Source organism: Vombatus ursinus, unplaced genomic scaffold (assembly GCF_900497805.2).
Source record: "Vombatus ursinus unplaced genomic scaffold, bare-nosed wombat genome assembly UNPS02008961.1, whole genome shotgun sequence".
Classification (NCBI taxonomy): domain Eukaryota; kingdom Metazoa; phylum Chordata; class Mammalia; order Diprotodontia; family Vombatidae; genus Vombatus; species Vombatus ursinus.
Genome location: NW_020948739.1, coordinates 10873984 through 10893557, shown reverse-complemented (window position 1 = coordinate 10893557; position 19574 = coordinate 10873984). Strand labels below are relative to the sequence as shown.

General features: G+C 34.2%; 1 protein-coding gene across 34 annotated transcripts in view; it reads right to left on the bottom strand.

Moving 5' to 3' along the window:
- The window catches only part of RIMS2 (regulating synaptic membrane exocytosis 2), an 850283-nt gene that overhangs the window by 310252 nt on the left and 520457 nt on the right, over positions 1-19574 (bottom strand). For 20 of the 34 annotated variants that reach the window (XM_027849901.1, XM_027849890.1, XM_027849897.1 and 17 more), the window contains one exon: positions 18126-18242. In XM_027849901.1, coding sequence (XP_027705702.1) covers positions 18126-18242 — 117 coding nt within the window. Of the gene's footprint in view, positions 1-4083; positions 4141-18125; positions 18243-19574 lie in introns of all 34 variants that reach the window. The other 14 variants (XM_027849888.1, XM_027849903.1, XM_027849889.1 and 11 more) reach the window with 1 other exon arrangement.

Genomic DNA, 19574 nt, shown 5'->3' with positions numbered 1-19574 from the left:
TCCAGTTAAAGGAGAAGTAGAATGAATGCAGGCAGCTAGGTGGCACAGTGGGTAGAGACAGCACTGGGCCTAGAGTCAGGAAGACTTAAATTCAAGACCAGCAGCAGACATTTTCTAGCCATGTGACCTTGGACAAATCACTTAACCTCTATTTACTTCAGTTTCTTCATATGTAAAATAGGGATAATAATACACTTTCTTCCCATGGTTGTTGTGAAGATCATACAAAATAATATTTTAAAAGTGCTTAGCACAGTGCTTGGCACATAGTAGATACTATAAAAATGTTCCCTATCATCATCATCATCATCATCATCATTATTAGAATGGATGATAAGGAAGCCAAAAAAGGACAAAAAAGGATTAGGAAATAGAAACTGAAGAGGAAAACTCAAGAAGGATAAGGAGAAGGTATCTGGCAAGAAAAGACAAGGTATAAAAGAAAGGGTAAATGGAACAATTAGAGGGGCAGTTAGGTGGTGCAGTGGATAGAGCACCAGCCCTGGAGTCAGGAGGACCTGAGTTCAAATCCAGCCTCAGACACATAACACTTACTAGCTGTGTGACCCTGGGCAAGTCACTTAACCCCACTGCCTAGCCTCCCAAAAAAGAAAAAAAATGGAACAGAGGAGGGGTTCTTAATCTTTTTTTTTCCCTTGTCATCATGGAATCCCTTTGGCAATCAGGTAACTATGTAACTCAGAATAATGTTATTAAATGCTAACATAAAATACATAGAATTACAAAGGAAACCAATTACATTTAAATAGTTAACATTTTTTTTTCCCAAAAAGAGAACCATTTTCCAGACACCAAGTTAAAAGAAGGGAAGAGAATAAGTAAGCATAGTGCCTATTATGTTTCTGGCACTATGCTAAGTGCTTTGCAAATATATTTTCGTAACAACCCTGAAAGGTGAGTGCATTATTATCCCCATTTTATAGTTGAGGAAACAGAGGCAAACAGAAGTTAAATGACTTGCCCAGAATCACACAGCTAATAAGCATCTGAGGCTAGATTTACACTTAGGTATTCCTGATTCTAGGTCAAGTGTTCCATCCACTGTGCCACCTAGCTGCCTTTGAATTAGAGAGTTAAGAAAATTGATACAGGGAGATTGGGGGGTGAGTGGGACAAATTTTTGAATGATAAGAGGTTGGTACAAAGTTGAAGAGGAGGTGGGTAGCTGTGGAGTTGCTGAGACAAAGCAAAATAATTTGAGTAAGGTTGTCAAGTTTAAGAAGTGATGATTGGCTGTAAAAGTTTTAATCAAGTAATTAGGATTGAGGTATAAATACCCATAAGCAGTTGAAAGAAACAAAGCTAAAAATCTTAACCATTATGATTAGTAGGGCAAATTATTCAGTGAATCATAATGCACAATGTTTATATTTTTACCACAGAGTGGTATCACTCTGGAAAGAGATGGGAAAGGAAATCAAAGAATGCTTGTCAGCATTATAAAAGGAAAGTAAACTGACCTTAAAGGAAATAGAAGGGAGGCAGGATGAGGAGGAGGAGAAACTTGACTTTTATCCAAATGATGTCAAATGGTTGAGATTAACACAAAAGAAAAAGAGAAACAGAAGAAAAAATATGTAATTAAGACCTGTAAAACATTCTGAAGAGGAGAGAGCTGGTTTCTTAGAAAAAGCTGCTTGTCTTCACAAGAATAACATAGGGGAGCCACAGAAGCTATCAGGTAAAAGATCATATAGTAAGGGTCAAAGGAAGAAGAAAATAGCAGTAACAGTCAGGAATTCTTTGTTGTGAGGTATTAAGGCAGCTATTTGTGAATGTAACAATCAATAAAAAGCCTTTATACTAAAAAACTTGAAGAGAAGACTGCCTGTGCATATGCCCCAAGTTAACTACTATTGTGAGTAGTCAAAAAAAGAAAGAAGATTATCACTTAAGAAACTCAGAATATTTAAAAGACAGAATGCAAAAAAGAAGTTAACAATAAAATCCATGGTGTTTGATCTCTGTACAAATGCCTGAAGCTAAAGAGGAAAATCTCACTGTAGCATTGTGTTGAATTAAAGTTCATTGTCCACTTAATGGAATGAAACATGACTAGACCATGGCTCTAGAAAAATAAACCTTATTCAAATGAAAGAGGGTAGGCAAAAATGGGTTGGGGTGAAGTTGCATTATATTTTAAGAACATATACTCATATGGGAAAATCCTAGATTGCAAGGAGAGGATGTTAGAGAGTATTTGGCTGAAGATCAAAGGAGAAAAAACAGAAGTGATTTTGTCATTAGAGTATATTACATACTACACGGATAGAAAGAGAAAATAGATGTGGAATTTTGGAAACACGTCAAAAGCCTGGAACAGAGGAATGGAATAGTAGTAATGAGGACGATAGAGACATCAGCTAGATTTCTCTTAGACAAAAGCAGCTGCTAATAACTGGTATGGATACACAGAGAACCCACCAATAACTTTGATTACAAATGTATATAAGATAGAATCAAGATGAGGTGACATTAGATGAAAATAAGAGTGACTCATGGTCTGAGGTCTTCTTCTATTAGAAAGCCAGACGAGTAGATGGAACTGGAGAAGAAGATTTAGAAGCAACCTCCACTGGAAATATAATGGACAATCAATTAGAAATGAACAAAAGGATTGATGTGCATTGGTGAGGGCCCAGTTAAGATTAGATGATATAAATCTGTATAATGTAATTTTTTGACTTAAAGTTGAAAAGCAATGAGGTATGATACAAAGAGAAGTAAAACACAATTGTGTTTTGCTCAGGCTAATAGGAATTTGCATTTCCTGAGCAAATACTAATTGCTGGCAATGGAAAGATAGCCCAGGTGTATGCTCAGTGAAAGATTAAAGTGAGTTGTTGCTCATTCATTTTTTCAATTGTGTCTGACTCTTAATGACCCCATTTGGAGTTTTCTTGGCAAAGATATTGGAGTGGTTTACTATTTCCTTCTCTAGCACACTTTACAGATGAGGAAACTGAGGCAAATAGGGTTAAGAGACTTGCCCAGGATCACACAGCTAATAAGTATCTGAGGCCAGATTTGAACTTAGGAAGATGAATCTTCCTGACTCCAAGTATGGCACTTTATCCACTGCACCACCTAGCTGACCACTAAAGTAAGGCTAAGCTTAAAAATATTCCTGGATATACAAAATTAGTAGTCAATATAGATGACTGAGGCATTCCTATGCTTCACACTGAGATGAGAGCAATAGATGTGAAGTAAATAACATAATTACTTATAACTAACTATTGACTATACTTTGATAGTCTTTATTTAGAAAGTAGCTCTATGGTATATAGTCTTTAACCTATAATGAAATAGAGCCACCTCCCACAAGAATATATAAAATACATATATCAGTTACGTGTCATAAATGCTTAGCAAGCAATCTTATGAAAGCTAACTATGGCCCATAATATGCATAATATAGTACCTTAACAAACAATAAAGTAAAATTAGTTCTCTCACAACAAATCCAGACAGGGTTAATAGTGCAAACCAATACTGAAGTTAAAGAGTAAAGCAACAAGAACTGCCACCACAAGAAACAGTTCAGAACTGGAACCAAGGAACAGAAGTATAATAATTTTAAAATTCAGATCAGAAATATAGCAGTAACAAACATCAAATAAATATTAAAATACATTATTTTTCTATTATTTTCACTGAAAAAGACCAGAACACTTAAAACATTATCATTCACTGTCAAAGCCACCAACAACTGTCAATGACCATGTATTTTTTTTTATGTTGATTTACTTCAATATGATATTTAGGAATTTTGTTACTGGTCTTTTTTTTTGTTATAAGTAATTACTAATGAATGTTTTGGAGGAAATTTCTGCTTCTTCATAATTCTGCACTTAAGTTCTATCAATTTCATTTAAGATTATATATGTATATATGTACATATATTTGTACACATATATTCTTTAGACTTGCTATTTTAAAAAAGAAAAATGGTACTTCTATATTTCTATAGTTGTAAAAAGACTTGCAAGTTTATTATTTCATATACAAACACAGGTACATTCAACTCTACACATAGACTCAAACATAGATATTATATACCTGACATCTCTGTGATGATGATCAATGTATCTGGAGCGAGGTAGAGTGAGATAATGACTTCAAGCGTGGCAGAAACAAGAATATAAACATGAGACTCAGAAAGGAAATGGATAGAAAATAGTTTGATCAAATTAAAATGAAGTTTAGAAGGACCAGGGGCAATATATAAAAAGTTAAAAATAATGACTGACAACTTTTTGTGCTCAATACATTTATAAATGCTGGAGGTGAAATTGCTGCAGGTACAGTCTCTCAATAATTCTCATTCATGAAAACTACTCATCACCAATAACTAAACTATTTCAAAAGTGAGATATTAAATGTTAAAGCAAAACTATCAAAACATAACATTTTCTTTATAAAGTACAATACATAATGACTTCATAGAGAATAATATCTCTACAGAGACATAAGGGACTCAAGGGGTGGACAGCTTAATTATTTCCAAGTGTATGAAGGGCTTTCATATAGAAGAGATTTGTACTATTTGGATCCAAAGGCTATAAACAGGAGAAAGTAGCTATAAGTTATAGAGAGGCATATATAAGTTCAACATGAGGGGAAAAAAACTTATTGACAATCAAAATTGTTCAGAAATAGAAAATATTAGCTCAGGAAGTAGTAGGTTTTCCATCACTCGAGGTCTTCAAACACAAGCAATTCTCTGCCATCCTTAAAAACACCTCACTAGATCCTACCTCATCTGATAGCTGCTATTTCATATCTTCCCTTCTTATTTAAACTCCTTGAAAAAAGTCATCTATATTCAGTTTCTCTATTTCCTCTCCTCTCACTCTTGCACTCACCTCTTCTTTCACTCTGAAATCTGGATGCAGACATCATCATTCAACTGAAACTGGTCTCTCCAAATTTAACAATAATCTCAACTGCCATTTTTAATGGATTTTTCTCAATTCTGATTCTTCTTTACTTCTTTGAAGCATATGATAACTGCTGACTACCTTCCCACACAATATACCTTTCTCTGAGTGTTCCTGACACCATTCTATCTTGTTTCTCACACTTTCTGCTTCTCCTCAGTCTTCTTTGCTGGCTCATTATCCACAGTACGTCCCTTAACTGTGGGTATTTTCCAAGACTGTGTCCTAGATCCTTTTATTTCTATACTTTCTTAATAGGTGATCTCATGGGTTCAATTATCAATTCTATGCAGATGTCTCTGAGGTCTATGTATAAAGCCCAATCTCTCTCTTGAGCTACATTTCTACACCATGAACTGCTATTGGATATTTCAAACTGTAGGCATCTCAGGCTCAATATATCCAAAATAACTAATTATCTTTCATCGAAGAAGCACTCTTCAGAACATCCTCATTTCTACGATAGGTACCACTATCCGTCTGGTTGTTAAGGCTGAACTGTTTTCAATATTCATAATTCCTCTTATATACATCCCCTTCTCTCCATTCACACAGAAGAACCCACTCTAGTTCAGGCCTTCATTACTCTCATTTAAACTATTATAACAGCCTACTGTTTGATTTTCCCGTTTCACATTCATTCCCATCCTCCACAAAGCTACCAAAGAAATTTTCCTAAAGCTTGGGTCTAACAACATCACTCCACTACTCAATAAAATTGTGGCAATTCCCCATTACCTCTAGGATAATATAAACTCAATTGTTTGGCAATCAAAGCTCTTTACAAGCTGGCCTTTATCTTTGTTTCCTGTATATTTACATAATACTTCCTTCCATGCTCTTTGGTTTAGCCATAATAGCTTACTTACTGTTCATCACACACAAACCTCCATTTCCAATCTCCATGTCTTTGTACTGGCTGTCCCCCATGTCTGTAATATTTCCTTGTTACACGTTTGGCCTGCTGAAATACCTTGTTTCCTTAAAAATCAGCTGAAGCAACACCTTTGACATGAAGCTTTTTCTGTTCTCCCAATTGCTAGTAGCTTACCAATCCCATACACCACCCCCAGGACATTACACTGAATTTGGTATGTATATGTCTTGTATATACCTATATGTGTACATTTTGTCTTTTCCAATAGAATGTAAGTTTTTATAAGACAAATTCTTTTCACTTTTTCTCTGGATCCCCGAATCTTAGCTGATTAACTCTTGCTGATTAACTGTTTCAACTGGAAGCTGGATGATTCTATAATCAGAGATAATATAGTAGGAATTCCTGTTCAATTAGATTGGGCTAAAGAGACATCTGAAATTTCTTCTTGTTTGGAAATTCTGTCTATCATATTCATGCCAAAGGGAAAATAGGGCTTGATATACTACAAAAAGTCACAGTTTCTACCCTTGATAACATTCCTTTTAATAAAATTTTTGGAAAAGAGTGAAAAAAAGAGGAAAATATGAAAGGAGGCTGAAGGGGGATTAATTTTAAAAGAGTTGGATTCCATTTCCATTTGACAAATATTTATTTGGTTTCTACTATATGCAAATCACTTTTAGGATCTGAATTGAGACTTACACTGTAAAAGGAAGACAGGACATGCACAGAAATCAGTAATATTCAATAGAATTGATAAATGCAAGAGGAAAGGCATAATTACAGTTTTATGAGACTGGGTAATAGGGAAGGATTAAATCTGGCTATAAGGATAAAAATAATAATAACAATAACTAACAAAGTCAATATTCTCCCAGGATATAGTACTTCTCCAAAGGATATATTGTCCTAGGGAAACCTCATAACAGTCAAACCTTGGGAAAGGGTAAGATTTTGCATAGTATGCTTGGGCAATATGAATGGTCTAATTTGTCTTTAGACTAGGTTCCATGAAAAAAAATAATGAGAATGCCAAGATGGTTTGGAATATATTTTGTATACAACAGGGAACTACTGATGGTTTTTTATCAGAATGAAGCATTGTGCATTAGTAAGTTTCAGTTCAGACAAGAATAATTGAAGTCTAAACTAAAACAGAATGCTATACTGTTTTCAAAACTTTCACAGTATCACAGATTTAGTGCAGGAAGGAACCTTAGAGATAATCTTGAACTTTCTTGTTTTACAGATGAGGAAATTGAGATTCAGAGAGGTTAAATGACTTTCCAAAGGTCAAAAAAGTAAAAAGTAGCAAGAAATTAAAATAAGTAGCAGAACTGGGATTCAAAAACAGGTCCTCTGACTTGAAATCTATCATTCTTTCTAGTGAAGCATGCTGCCAATTTGGACAGATGAAATTCCTCTCATTAGACATAATTAGCTAAATAAGTAACCAAGTTAGTTTGAACTCATAAAACAAAGTACATTCCTGAAAACTTGTAAATGAAGGGAGATTTTTGTCAAAGAAATTATGCGTGAAATGTAAATATTTTCCAAAATGTTGATCTTGCAGTTAACTTGTTTTCACAGTAAAGTCACTTTACAAATATGCACAAAACCCCAGCTACCACTACATAAAGTATTTATTGTTAAGAACATACAAAAACTTGCTCAGAAAAGAAAGACTTAAAATGTACTACTTAAATATTAACTAAAAATGGTGTGTATATATGTATATATATACATATGTATACACACACATATATACACACTGAAATAAGTGAGAAGCAGAATAGTTCCATAGAAAAGCAGCTTGAATTCATAATAAAAAGAGATGTTCTTTCTCTAATTCATCTTTTAAGAGTGACTCAAACACATTTTCTTATTAAATAATTAATGTCCATAACACTGTTGTCAGTTATGATGGGGGAAATGCTAGCCTTTTAAAATTATATAAACACAGTTATCCCAAGAGATAATTGACTTAGTTGCTGTCATATGGTAAGGCATCAGAACTAGAAAATAAATTTATCTACTAGGAGACAATCTAGTTTTCTATACATACCATCAGTCTTTCTAAGTTACACATTGCCTGTAAGGACAGTGCATAATTATGCTTACAATTAACTGACCTTCCAGTATATGAATTTAAACTTAAACCTCCCTTCTAGCTCTTCTAAGCAAAATAAGAGAGGGAGAGAGAATAACTACCTCAGTCTGAGTAAACCTATAAGTTTAATGCAAAGAAACTTCCAACTCTTTTGTTCAAAGAACTGAGATAATCATTAAGGATTTTAATACTAGACTACTGCCTTTTATCTAGAATTGTTGAAGTTGTAAACTTTTTTTGATTTCCTAAAAAATACCCAGAAAGCCTTAACTTGCTTTTTAAAAAGTGTTCCTGAAAACCTAAAGAGGAAATTTACAAAGTGCATCATTTGGTCAAATATGTTTTATCACCCAGAGGTTTTATTTGTGTGTATAGGTACTATTATAGAGAAGGGATTATTTGCTGCCAAGAAATACTGGGGGTCATAATGGGTAGTGGAAAAGTCATCAGAAAATGAAGAAAATAGTGACTGAATATTCAGAGTGGGTATATGTGAAGGTTGGAGTTGTCACTCTTTAATTAAACATTCATCCCTATGTAATGCATATGTACTCTGCTCTTGGACAGGTTTGTCTATCTGTCATAGGACAATATGATTTACAACTAGAAGAGATCTTGATATTATCTATCCCAACCCTTTCATTTTGTAGAAGAAAAAAAGAAACTGAGGCCAAGAAACTTTAAACAACTTTCCCAAAGTCACACAGCACAACCAGTATTTAAACTTCTCAGTCCAATTCTAATGCTTGCTACAACATGGTGTTAAACAGTTGAAATCATATCTGGTACAAAGAAAAATGAATAATTTTCATTAGAATATAAGCTCCTTAAATACAGGGAAAATTTCACTTCATCTCTGTATCCCTGGCACTGTATCCCTAAGCACAGTGCTTAGCATATATTAAGAGCTTAATAAGTGTTTACTGATTGAGTGATCACAGTTATAAATAAGTTAATTTAATAGAGATACATATATGTGTAATTAGCTACTTTAAAATCCTCTAAGATGATCAGATTAAAATTATCAATTAAATTTCTATTAATATTAACTAATGAGTCATACCATACTCTCAAGAGAAATATTTTTTTTCCCAAGACAAAATATGGTCAAAGATTTCAACTTTTGGTTTACACTTGAAAGTTAGGATTGTAACAAAACCAAAAAGAAATCAACAAACTGGAGTTTATATATGGAGTTTATGACTGGAGTTAATAAGATAAGACAAAACTTAAATGAAACGTAAATGATTAAAAAAACTCCCATATTTTAGTGTTTATTGGAGGTAGACATCGCTATTCTCTTTTATGTTTAAGAGGCAGTGTAGTGTTGTAATGGAAAATCCCTAGATTTGACCTTAAAAGATCCATGTCATTAACTAGCTGTATAAATTTGGAAAAGTCACTTGACATCTATGAACCTTGGTTTTCTTATCTAAGATAACTGATTATTACTATTGAGATAATGCTATATTGTAATACAGTTTAGTACACTATAATATCTGCATTGATGTTTCACCAAACTATATAATAGGATTGTGGAGGAAACATATGCATTAAACTTAGCTAATAATTACTGCTTGAAAAGGATCAGAGTGTGAACTACAGAGCTATAAAATGTGATGCAAGGTCCAGACTGAGTGAGAGATAAGAGAAAAATTATTAACTCTATGGAACAAGGGGTTAGGGCACATGAATAACAGTAGCCTGTCTGCGAGTCTGCACAAAGAAGAAATTGAGACTCATGGAAAACCTGCAACAGATGGTCAGCAAGACCTTTTCAACACACAGAATGTCTTACCTTTGTGGCTTTCCTCTTACTATTGGAAAGAATACTTTAAGGTTTAAAAAGTGATTTATATTAATTAATTTCATCATCATTTAATCATAAACAACCTTGTGAGGTAGGTGTTTTTTAAGTTATTTTTAGTTTTCAACATTCACTTCCACAAGATTTTGAGTTCCAAATTTTCTCCCCATCTCATCCCTACCCTGCCTGCCCCAAGATGGCATGCATTCTGAATACCCCTGATCTGTCCTCCCTTCTCTTACCCCCTTCCCCTTCAATTTTCCCGTAGGGCAAGATAGATTTCTATACCCCATTTCCTGTATATCATTTCCCAGTTGCATGTGAAAATAATTTTTTTAACTTTTGTTTTTAAAATTTTGGGTTCCAAATTCTCTCCCTTTCTCCCTTTCCACCCACCCTCACTGAGAAGGCAAGCAACCTGATACAGGTTATACATGTGCAGTCATGCAAAACACTTCCATAGTACTCATGTTGTAAAAAACTAAGTATATTTCCCTTCATCCTATCCTGTCCCCCATTTATTCTACTCTCTCTTTTAACCCTGTCCCTCCTTAAGTGTTTGTTTCTGATTACCACCTCCCCCAGTCTGCCCTTCCCCCTATCATCCTCCTGCTCTCTTGTCCCCTTCCCTCCCTATTTTCTGTAAGGTGACATAGATTTCCACACCCAATTGAGTGTGTATGTTACTCTCTCCTTAAGCCAAATCCAATGAGAATAAGATTCACTCATTCCCTCTCACCTCCTGCTTCCCCTCCACTGTAAAAGCCTTTTTTGTTTGTTTTATGTGAGATAATTTACCCCATTCTACCTCTCCCTTTCTCCTTCTCCCTGTATAATCCTCTCACCCCTTAATTTTATTCTCCAGATATCACCCCTTCATCTTCAACTCATGCCCTCTATTTATCTATCTATAGATCTATATGTATGTATACTTACATATAATTTTTCCCTCCAACTACTCTAATACTGACAAATGACTCATGAGTTACAAATACTATCTTTCCATACAGAATGTAAACACTTCAACCTTAATAAGTCTCTTATGATTTCTCTTTCCTGTATACCTCTTCATGTTTCTCTTGAGTCTTGTATCTGAAAGTCAAATTTTCTATTCAGCCCTGGTCTTTTCATCAAGAACGTTTGAAAGTCTTCTATTTCACTGAATGTCCATTTTTCCCCTGAAGGATTATGCTCAGTTTTGCTGGATAGGTGATTCTTGGTTGAAATCCTATCTCCTTTGCCCTGCGGAATATTATATTCCAAGCCCTGCGGTCCCTTAATGTAGAAGCTGCTAAATCTTGTGTTATCCTGATTGTGTTTCCACAATAACTGAATTGCTTCTTTCTGGCTGCTTGCAATATTCTCTCCTTGACCTAGGAACTCTCAAATTTGGCTACAATATTCCTAGGAGTTTTCCTTTGGAGATCTCTTTCAGTAGGTGATTGGTGGATTCTTTCAATTTCTATTTTGCCCTCTGGTTCTAAAATATCAGGGCAATTTTCCTTGAGGTAGGTGCTATTTATTATCCCCATTAGACAGAAGGTAAACTTTAAGTGCTTTGTCCAGAGTCACACAGCTAGTAGAATTCAAACTCAGATCTTCCATATCCAACACTATCCATTGTACCAACTAGTGGCCTCTGGTATTGGATGAAGTTAGATAATTATCAGTCACATTAAGGCATCAGTTTGTTCATCTGTCAAATGGGGGTGATAATTGCACTACTTACCTCACAGGCTTGTTGTGAAAAAAGCTCTTTGTAAATCTTAAAATATAATATAAATTTGTGCTATAACCATTTCCCCCACTATCAGGAGTCCTCCCTCCTTTTTTTACCCAATCCAAATCCTACATGTCTTTCAAGACCCAACTCAAGTCCTATTTTTTCATTTATACATTTTCTAAGTATTCTAGCTCAATCACCTGTTTCTTTTCTATTGGATGGAGAAGCTCATAAACTATGGATTTTACATGCCTCATTTTCTAAAATACAAAAACCATTTAATAAGCTACTGCCTTAGTCCATTGGTCTGATGTTTTTTTTCTCTATAAAAATAAAATGGTCAATGCAGTTCTCAAAATGTTTAAATTGACAGCAAACAACATTCTTTATAGTTCTAACTCAAGGCAAAACAACATGATTTCCAGGATCTGAAGTTACAAACATTTTCAGAAATAATCAAATACAACAACACCTTAAGTCAAATGGCAAAACTTCATCTTCTGTGTACAGCACCCAATAGCCTCTGAAGAGTTACCAAACCCAGCACTTCTAACACAAACTGACCTCAGGACCTAGGAAGGATTCTCACTGACTAACGACTGTATAAGATGATTGGAACAAGCTTTCAGCAAAAACGCAACTGTTTGGTGATCAGCCATTTTTTTTTTTAATGATATTGGTCTGCTTGCACTGCTCCTATGTATGGGTCTAAGTGTTTCCCTCTGTTCTCAGAAGAGTATTCTTCTCATTTAGGTATACATTAATCTCTGTATGTGTGACGTGCTGGAGGAAACAGCAAATGCTTCTAAGTAGCTCAGGTAACCAGGGCCAATAGTGCCAATATGAAAGAGAGAGACAGGGAGACAGAGATAGACACACACACAGAGAAAGAGAGAGATAGAAACACAGAGAGAGAGAGACAAAGAAAAAGCCAGAGAGAGAGAAATTCAGAGAGGAAAGAAGGGAAGGGAAAGGAAGGGAAAGCAAGGCAAGGCAAGGCCAAGGAAGAAAAGAAAAGAGAAGAGAAGAGGAAAAGAGAAAAGGTGTGCATAGCCAATCAGTGTGCGTGTGTGTGTGTGTGTGTGTGTGTGTGTATGTGTGTGTGTGTGTGTGTGTGTGTATTTGAGGCTAATAAGCGAATTTCACATTTCTGAGGCCCATTCTATATACACCATTGAAAGGAGTGTGGTCTGTGAGTCTTTGAGCTACTCAGAGGGTCCTGAAAGATGTAGTATGGGTCATTTCTTGAAGGTAAAGGCTGCCTTATTTATTTTTGAGAATCCATTTACTATTTACAGCCTACACAGCAATATCCTTTGTCCTGAATGATCCAAGACTTTAGTTAGTGTCTTGTTGCTTTAACAAATGAGTCTCAAATGCTTAGGAAAAAGATTTGTCCCTCAATTTTATATAGTAAAAAAAATCATTTAGCACTTATTTCATGAATATTCTTATTCTTTTAACTATACTATAAGCCTTGTAAGGGCAGGGATCATGGTACAGATCTTAATATGAGACTGGTACAGAGTATTGCCTAAATAAATATTTTGTTGACTAATTGGTTTACTAAGTATTCAGAAAATGTTACCAAAAACATCCCAGGATAATTGTAGAGAATTATAGTTTCTCACAATAATTCTAACCTTGAAAAACACATAAAAAATTTATGTGTTATGATATGAATCAATAGTGTGGTAGGGAGACCATAAAGTTAACATGGTCTTAAGTTAAATGAACAAAAATATAATGTAAGCCACAAAGAGTGTTCTGCTTTGGTTAGACAATATCTGGAGTATTGTGTTTACCCGTGGATTATAGGGAGAACAATGGCAATGTAGAATATATATAGAAAAGTGTGACCAGAGTGATGAGAAGATTTGAAAACCTGGAGAAGACTTGGGGGCAGGAGGAGAGATGATCATGCCTTCAAATATCTGAGGGGATGAAAACTGATTAGATTTATTCTTTCTACCTTCTAAAGTTAGAATTACAGGAATTCCACAAAGGAAAATTATTTTTAAAAACTAAATCTTTCCAAAAGTGTTTCCACTTTTGATTCCCAAAAGAGCTTCCTAAGGAGGTAACGAATTTCCCATTACTGTAATTTTTGAGTGGAACTTAGATAACCACTTTCTTGGAGATTCACACTCCTAATAAGAGTTAAATGAGTTGAACTCTGAAGCATCTTCAAATGAGAAAAGCGATTGATTGTAAGAAAATATGAAACCATATTGCTAATCATTTTTCTGTACGGGCTAGAGCAGATTGCAAAACCAGTCCTTGGTTATCCATAATTAATAGTAATTCACATTTATATGTGCTTTAAGGTATGAAAAGTGCTTGGGATAAGTTTCTCATTTGAACCTCACAAATAAAAGTGAAAATTGAGGCTTAGTCAAGTTAAGTGACATGTCCAGAGTCACATAGCAAGTAAGTGCCTCTGTGATTAGGATTCAATCTCAGGTCATATTGATTCCAAGTCCAGTGCTCTATCTGTTGCAACACCTAATTGCCTTGCTCCATGTTAATAAAAGAGATGGAATAGAGCTATGACAAACAAAACCCAAAAATCATATATTAACTTTTGAATATATTTTCTCTTCATATTTAGATGTCAATATTTATCATATTCCTTCATATTGCTTCAAATCTGACCAGCATTTCTAAAATTCTGTATTGTTCCCTAGCCCATAAAAGAGATAGTGCTGCTTATGATGATAAAAAGGGTAACCTGAAATGAATCTGTGTATTTTAGAAATCAGTTTTCCTGGTCCATAAGAGGTAATGAAGGGAAACTCACCTGTTGGGTTGCACATCCTAAAGAGGTAAAAAATGTAAAGTGATATCAAACTGCTACAGCATGGGGCTTAATCATCTAGTCAGATGATTAAGCAATGTAGTATAATGGACAGAATATTAGATTTAAAGTTAGAAAATCCCTAGTTCCAAACTAACCTGATATTTAAGACACTGTGTAATCATAGGTAAGTCACTAAACTATTTGATTTTTGGTTTATCATCTATAAAATGGGTGTCATAATAGCTGTTATACCTACCTTACACTATAACTGTAACACTTTGAAAATTTTGAAGCACTACATAAATGTTAGTTATGATGATAATCATATCACAAAGAAAATAAAAGCAAAATGTCTTGGTGGTGATTTACCTAAAAACATCTATAATGATGTTTTTGCTCTAATAGTATACTTTTGTTTCTACACTGTAAGATCAAGTGCTATATACTATTTAAGCTTCTTTTACAGTGCTATGATGCCTATAACAATGCTCCTTACATGAGAGTTTGCAATAATAACAGTTTTATCAATAAAGGACTTTGAAGATTTGCAAAACACTTTATATATTTCAGCCTACTTGATACAGGATTCCTGTGGTGTAGGTACTACAAATATATACTCATTTTATTAATGTAAAAACTGAGGCTCAAAGAGGTTAAGTGACTTGTCTAGGGATATATGTATAATGCTAGAATTAGAACTCAGGTCATCTGACTCAAAGTCCAGTGTTCTTTATACAATATCAAACTGCCTGTAGTCATGAAAGTGCCACACTGGCTATTGAGCTTGGATTCCGTAAGACCAAAGTTCAAATCCTGCATTCAACACTTAATATATGTGACTCTTAGCAAGTTGTAAATGCCCAGCCTTGGTTTCCTCATCTATATGATAGTAATTATAATAGACCATACCTCATAGAGTTGTTGTGAGGATGAAATGAGAAAGAAATTTTATATCTATACATATAGACATATGTATATGTATATATATATACATATATGTATTGTATTTTCCAAACCTCAGAGAACTGTGTAAATGCTAACTATTATTACGCTACCCATGTGACTTAATTGAAGAGAAGAACTCAGTGAATCAGACATTTATATCTGGAAGGGACCTTGGAGGCCATTATATGCAATCTTTTCATCTTACCAATAAGGAAACTAAGGCACAAAGAGATTAAGTGGCCTGGATGTGGTCACATAGCAAAAGGAAAAGATTTGAAGCTATGTCTTCCTAACTCTATATCCAACACCCTATCCATTTTACCACACTGCCTATCCAAGCCTTGGCTTCCTTGTCTATCAAATGGAAATATAAATACTTGTAATATCTACCTCACAGAATAACTGTGGGAAAGGTATCTTACAAACAACAATATGTTGGATTAAGGTATTATAAATAACTCTTAAAGTGTTATTGAATTCCAGGAGCTAATTTTATCAATATCTAAGTGTTTTTAATTTTGGTTACTTGTCTATAGGAAAACACACCCACTTACATAACATTTATACCCATCTTTTAATTCTTCAACCACATTTTCATTCATTCACTAAACAACACAGGTGGTGGGAGAGTAGGAGGTGAAAAGGAGGAGAGTTCTAGACTTGGGCTTTGATTTCATTGTAATGTTGTTGTTCAGTCATTTCAGTCGTGTCCAACTCTGCGCTTCCCCATTTGGGGTTTTCTTGGCAAAGGTACAGGAGTGGTTTGCCATTTCCTTCTCCATCTCATTTTACAGATCAGGAACTGAGGCAAATAGGGTTAAGTGACTTGCCCAGGGTTACACAGTTATTAAGTGTCTGGGGTCAGATTTGAATTCAGGTCTTCCTGACTCCAGAGCCAATGCTCTGTCCACTGCACCACCCAGCTGCTCCTTTCTTTGGTATAGGGAATTCCTGTGAGGAAATTCCCATCAAAGCAATTCGGTAACTGTTCTACAACTTATAGTCTCAGGTAGATGTGAATGGAATACAAAGAGGTCAAAAGATCTGTGAATAGTCACACAGCTATTAAGTGTCTGATGCAGGACTTGAAACTGTCTTTCTGTCTCTGAAAGTCATGCTCTATCCATTACATCCCTCTTGCCTCTCTCATACAACAAACACATGTTCATTTATTCACTCATTTACTCTACAAATATTTATTATATGCTTACTAATTGCAAAATACTCTTCTAAGTACTGAGACAGATAAAAATACAACATAGATATAAAATATCTCTTTTTCAGAAGCTTACAGTAGGGTAAGAGGATAAGACATACAAATAATATCAAAGTGAATGTAATAAATGTATATGAAAAGTACAGAGAGCTTTGAGAATTCAAATAAGTGAAAGATGAGAAGAATCACGAAAAGCTTTGTGGAAGACATGGCATTTGCACTGGATCTTGAAGAATGGGCAGGATTTCAACAATAACAGATGGGGTGAGGGATTGTATGTGTAAAGAATTGTGTGAGCAAAGGGGCAGAGAAAGAATGAGATGCCTTCACAGATTAGCAAAACTATTTGGCTGCAAGCACTTTGAAATAAAATATTATAATATCCTTTCTCTATGTGAAAAATTAGAGTCTTACGAGATGTTAACAAATTTGCTCAAATTTAAGAAATCACAAGGAAGATGAGAATTAGAGTGTAGTAGTTTTCATATTCTTGTGATTCTTGTGACAACTACTATACCCCAAATTATGGCTAATTTTGCGTGATAAAGCCAATAATGAGACTTAATATAAATCCTGACAATAATTAAACGTTTACTATAGCTAAATGTTAACAAATTGATACGATATTTCTATTGTATGTAATATGCCATTAAGCAAAATGTTTCATGCCACCTTACTAGTATATTAGAATATTTCTAAAACCTTGACCAGAAAAAGTCCCAGTTATTTTTTCACATAATTCTATTAAAATTATACTTACATAAAAAAGTATCCTCTAAATTAAGAATGTGGAAGTATATCTCATTTTTGTTTAAATTAACAAGAAGGATCTCATAAGCAAATTCACTATCTTTTAATTAAAGACCAATACTGTGAGTAAATGATGATTTTTCTGCTTTCCTAATAATATTTTATTGGATTTAATTAATGAGGCATGATGAGGTTGGAAGATATGTATGTGTACACATACATATATATATACATATATGATAGATACATACATATATAAGTATATGCATAGGGTATCTCAAAAGTCATAGTACAGTTTTAAGTTTTAATAATTTTTGAAGTACAAAAGCTAGAAACTTATAAACATCAAAATTTGAAAGGTTAATTAAATTTTAAAAAATATATCGACATATTTCTTATTAAATTCAATATAACCACATCAGCCCAGTCAATTTTCAGACTTTCTATAACTTTTACCAGCTGATGGCCTCAGCGACTGAAGGTCTAAATTATCCAAAGAATGATATTTTTATGTGTTATTGAGAGTTTTGACATTACCCCACAAGAAAAATTCTAATAGAGACAGATGAGGTGGACCAAAGTAGTCAAGCAAAAGGACCTCCTCTCTGATCAAAAAAACTGTCAGCCAGAAACAGTTGCATAAGGAGTGCATAAGGGAAGGGTGGCCTGTCTTGTTGAAATGAAAATTTTTAAAAAATTATTTAAAAAATTTAAGTAAACTTTCAAATTATATTTTGTTTGTGGCATTTATAATTTTACAGTTTTTGAGGCTTAAAACTGTATTAAGACTTTTCGGTCACCTTGTATATAAGAAATTTTGTTTTGAATATGAAAAATTATAAGTTTAGGTTTAAAACATTTTTCAATATGAAGTAACTAGTTGAACAAAGTATTTTTACATTGTATTTAATGTTATTTTATTATATTTACCTTTCTCTCTCTGGAGAATAATGGTCATCAAGGACACGATGTCTGTCCATTCGGCTGATAGTATTATAATGTCCACTAGAAGGTCGTGTCCCTCGAAGACCCTGTTCCACAGTTCGACTGAAAGAGACAAAAAGCCCATCAATTACCTTCTGTATTTGTGAACCATATCCATAAATTACATTGTAAAATTTTCTTTTGTAGTAGAGAAATTGGGGAAACAACAACAACAAATATAATCTTGTTGCTGTTTGTCTGTTGTTCTCAAAGAGTACCATGACATCAGGAAGTCAACAAACAAAAAAAGGAAGTAAAACAAACAAACAAAAAAAAATACACCAATGCTAACATGTAGAACCTAATAGATAAGCATCACTTTACAAATTAATGAGTTGTTTATGTGTGTGCATATGTGATGTATACATGTGTATTTATAATGTATCTGAAATATCATAATGGATTTTATGCATGTAAGAGGCAGCACGGTATAGCAGATATAGAGCTGGCCTAAGAGCCAATAAGATCTGAGTTTGAGTTCCATATCTGATACACATTGGCTCTGATATGCCAAGCAAGTCAGTTAAACTCTTACTGCCCTCAGAAACTCTCTAAAACTATAAACTGAAGAGAAGGTGTTGACTCTTACTTGCAGACAGAGTTTCCTCAACAGAGAGTCCCTTACATCAAAGAAATCACATGTCCAGTCCTTATTTTTATCCATAATGTATAGAATATATGTAAACATACATATATATAATATTCCAAATAATTATCTAAAATATTTACCTTAAAGGACTAAAGGCATACTAGCTATTAATAATTCTCATAAAATATACATAGATAATATGTAAACAAAATATATAATACAGCTATACAAACACAACTCATAGAGTTGTGATTAAAGTAGTTTGTAATCCTGAGTATAAGCTATTATTATTTGTGTGTCTGAATATACCCTCTAAAATCTCATTTAGCTCCTTATGGCATGGAGTTGATGATGGGTATTTAGGACTCTGCCAAAGAAAGAAGAACAACTTGGATGCAGTTTAGTAATAATGTCTGTTGCAAAATTTGGTAAAATGTGTGTTGTCTAAGTATCAGCAACTAAAAATATCCAAGAATAGCATAGCCAAAATCCTAAGTTTCCAGGTAAAGAAAAAAAAAATAGTGTAATCAGGCAGAGTTCAAGTACAAAGAATCACAGTCAGAATCATGCAAGTCTATACTGAAAATAGTGAAGAAGTCAACAAGTATCTAGTGCCTACTATGTGTCGGGCACTGTGCTATGCACTGGGGATATATAGGCAAAAATCAGTCCCTATTCTCAAGGAGCTCACAGTCTAATAAGGGAGATAACAAGCAAACAACTATGTACAAACAAGATGTGCAGAGGATTCACTAGAGAAAATCTGAGAGGGAAAGCACTAAGATTTAGAAAGACCAGAAAGGCTT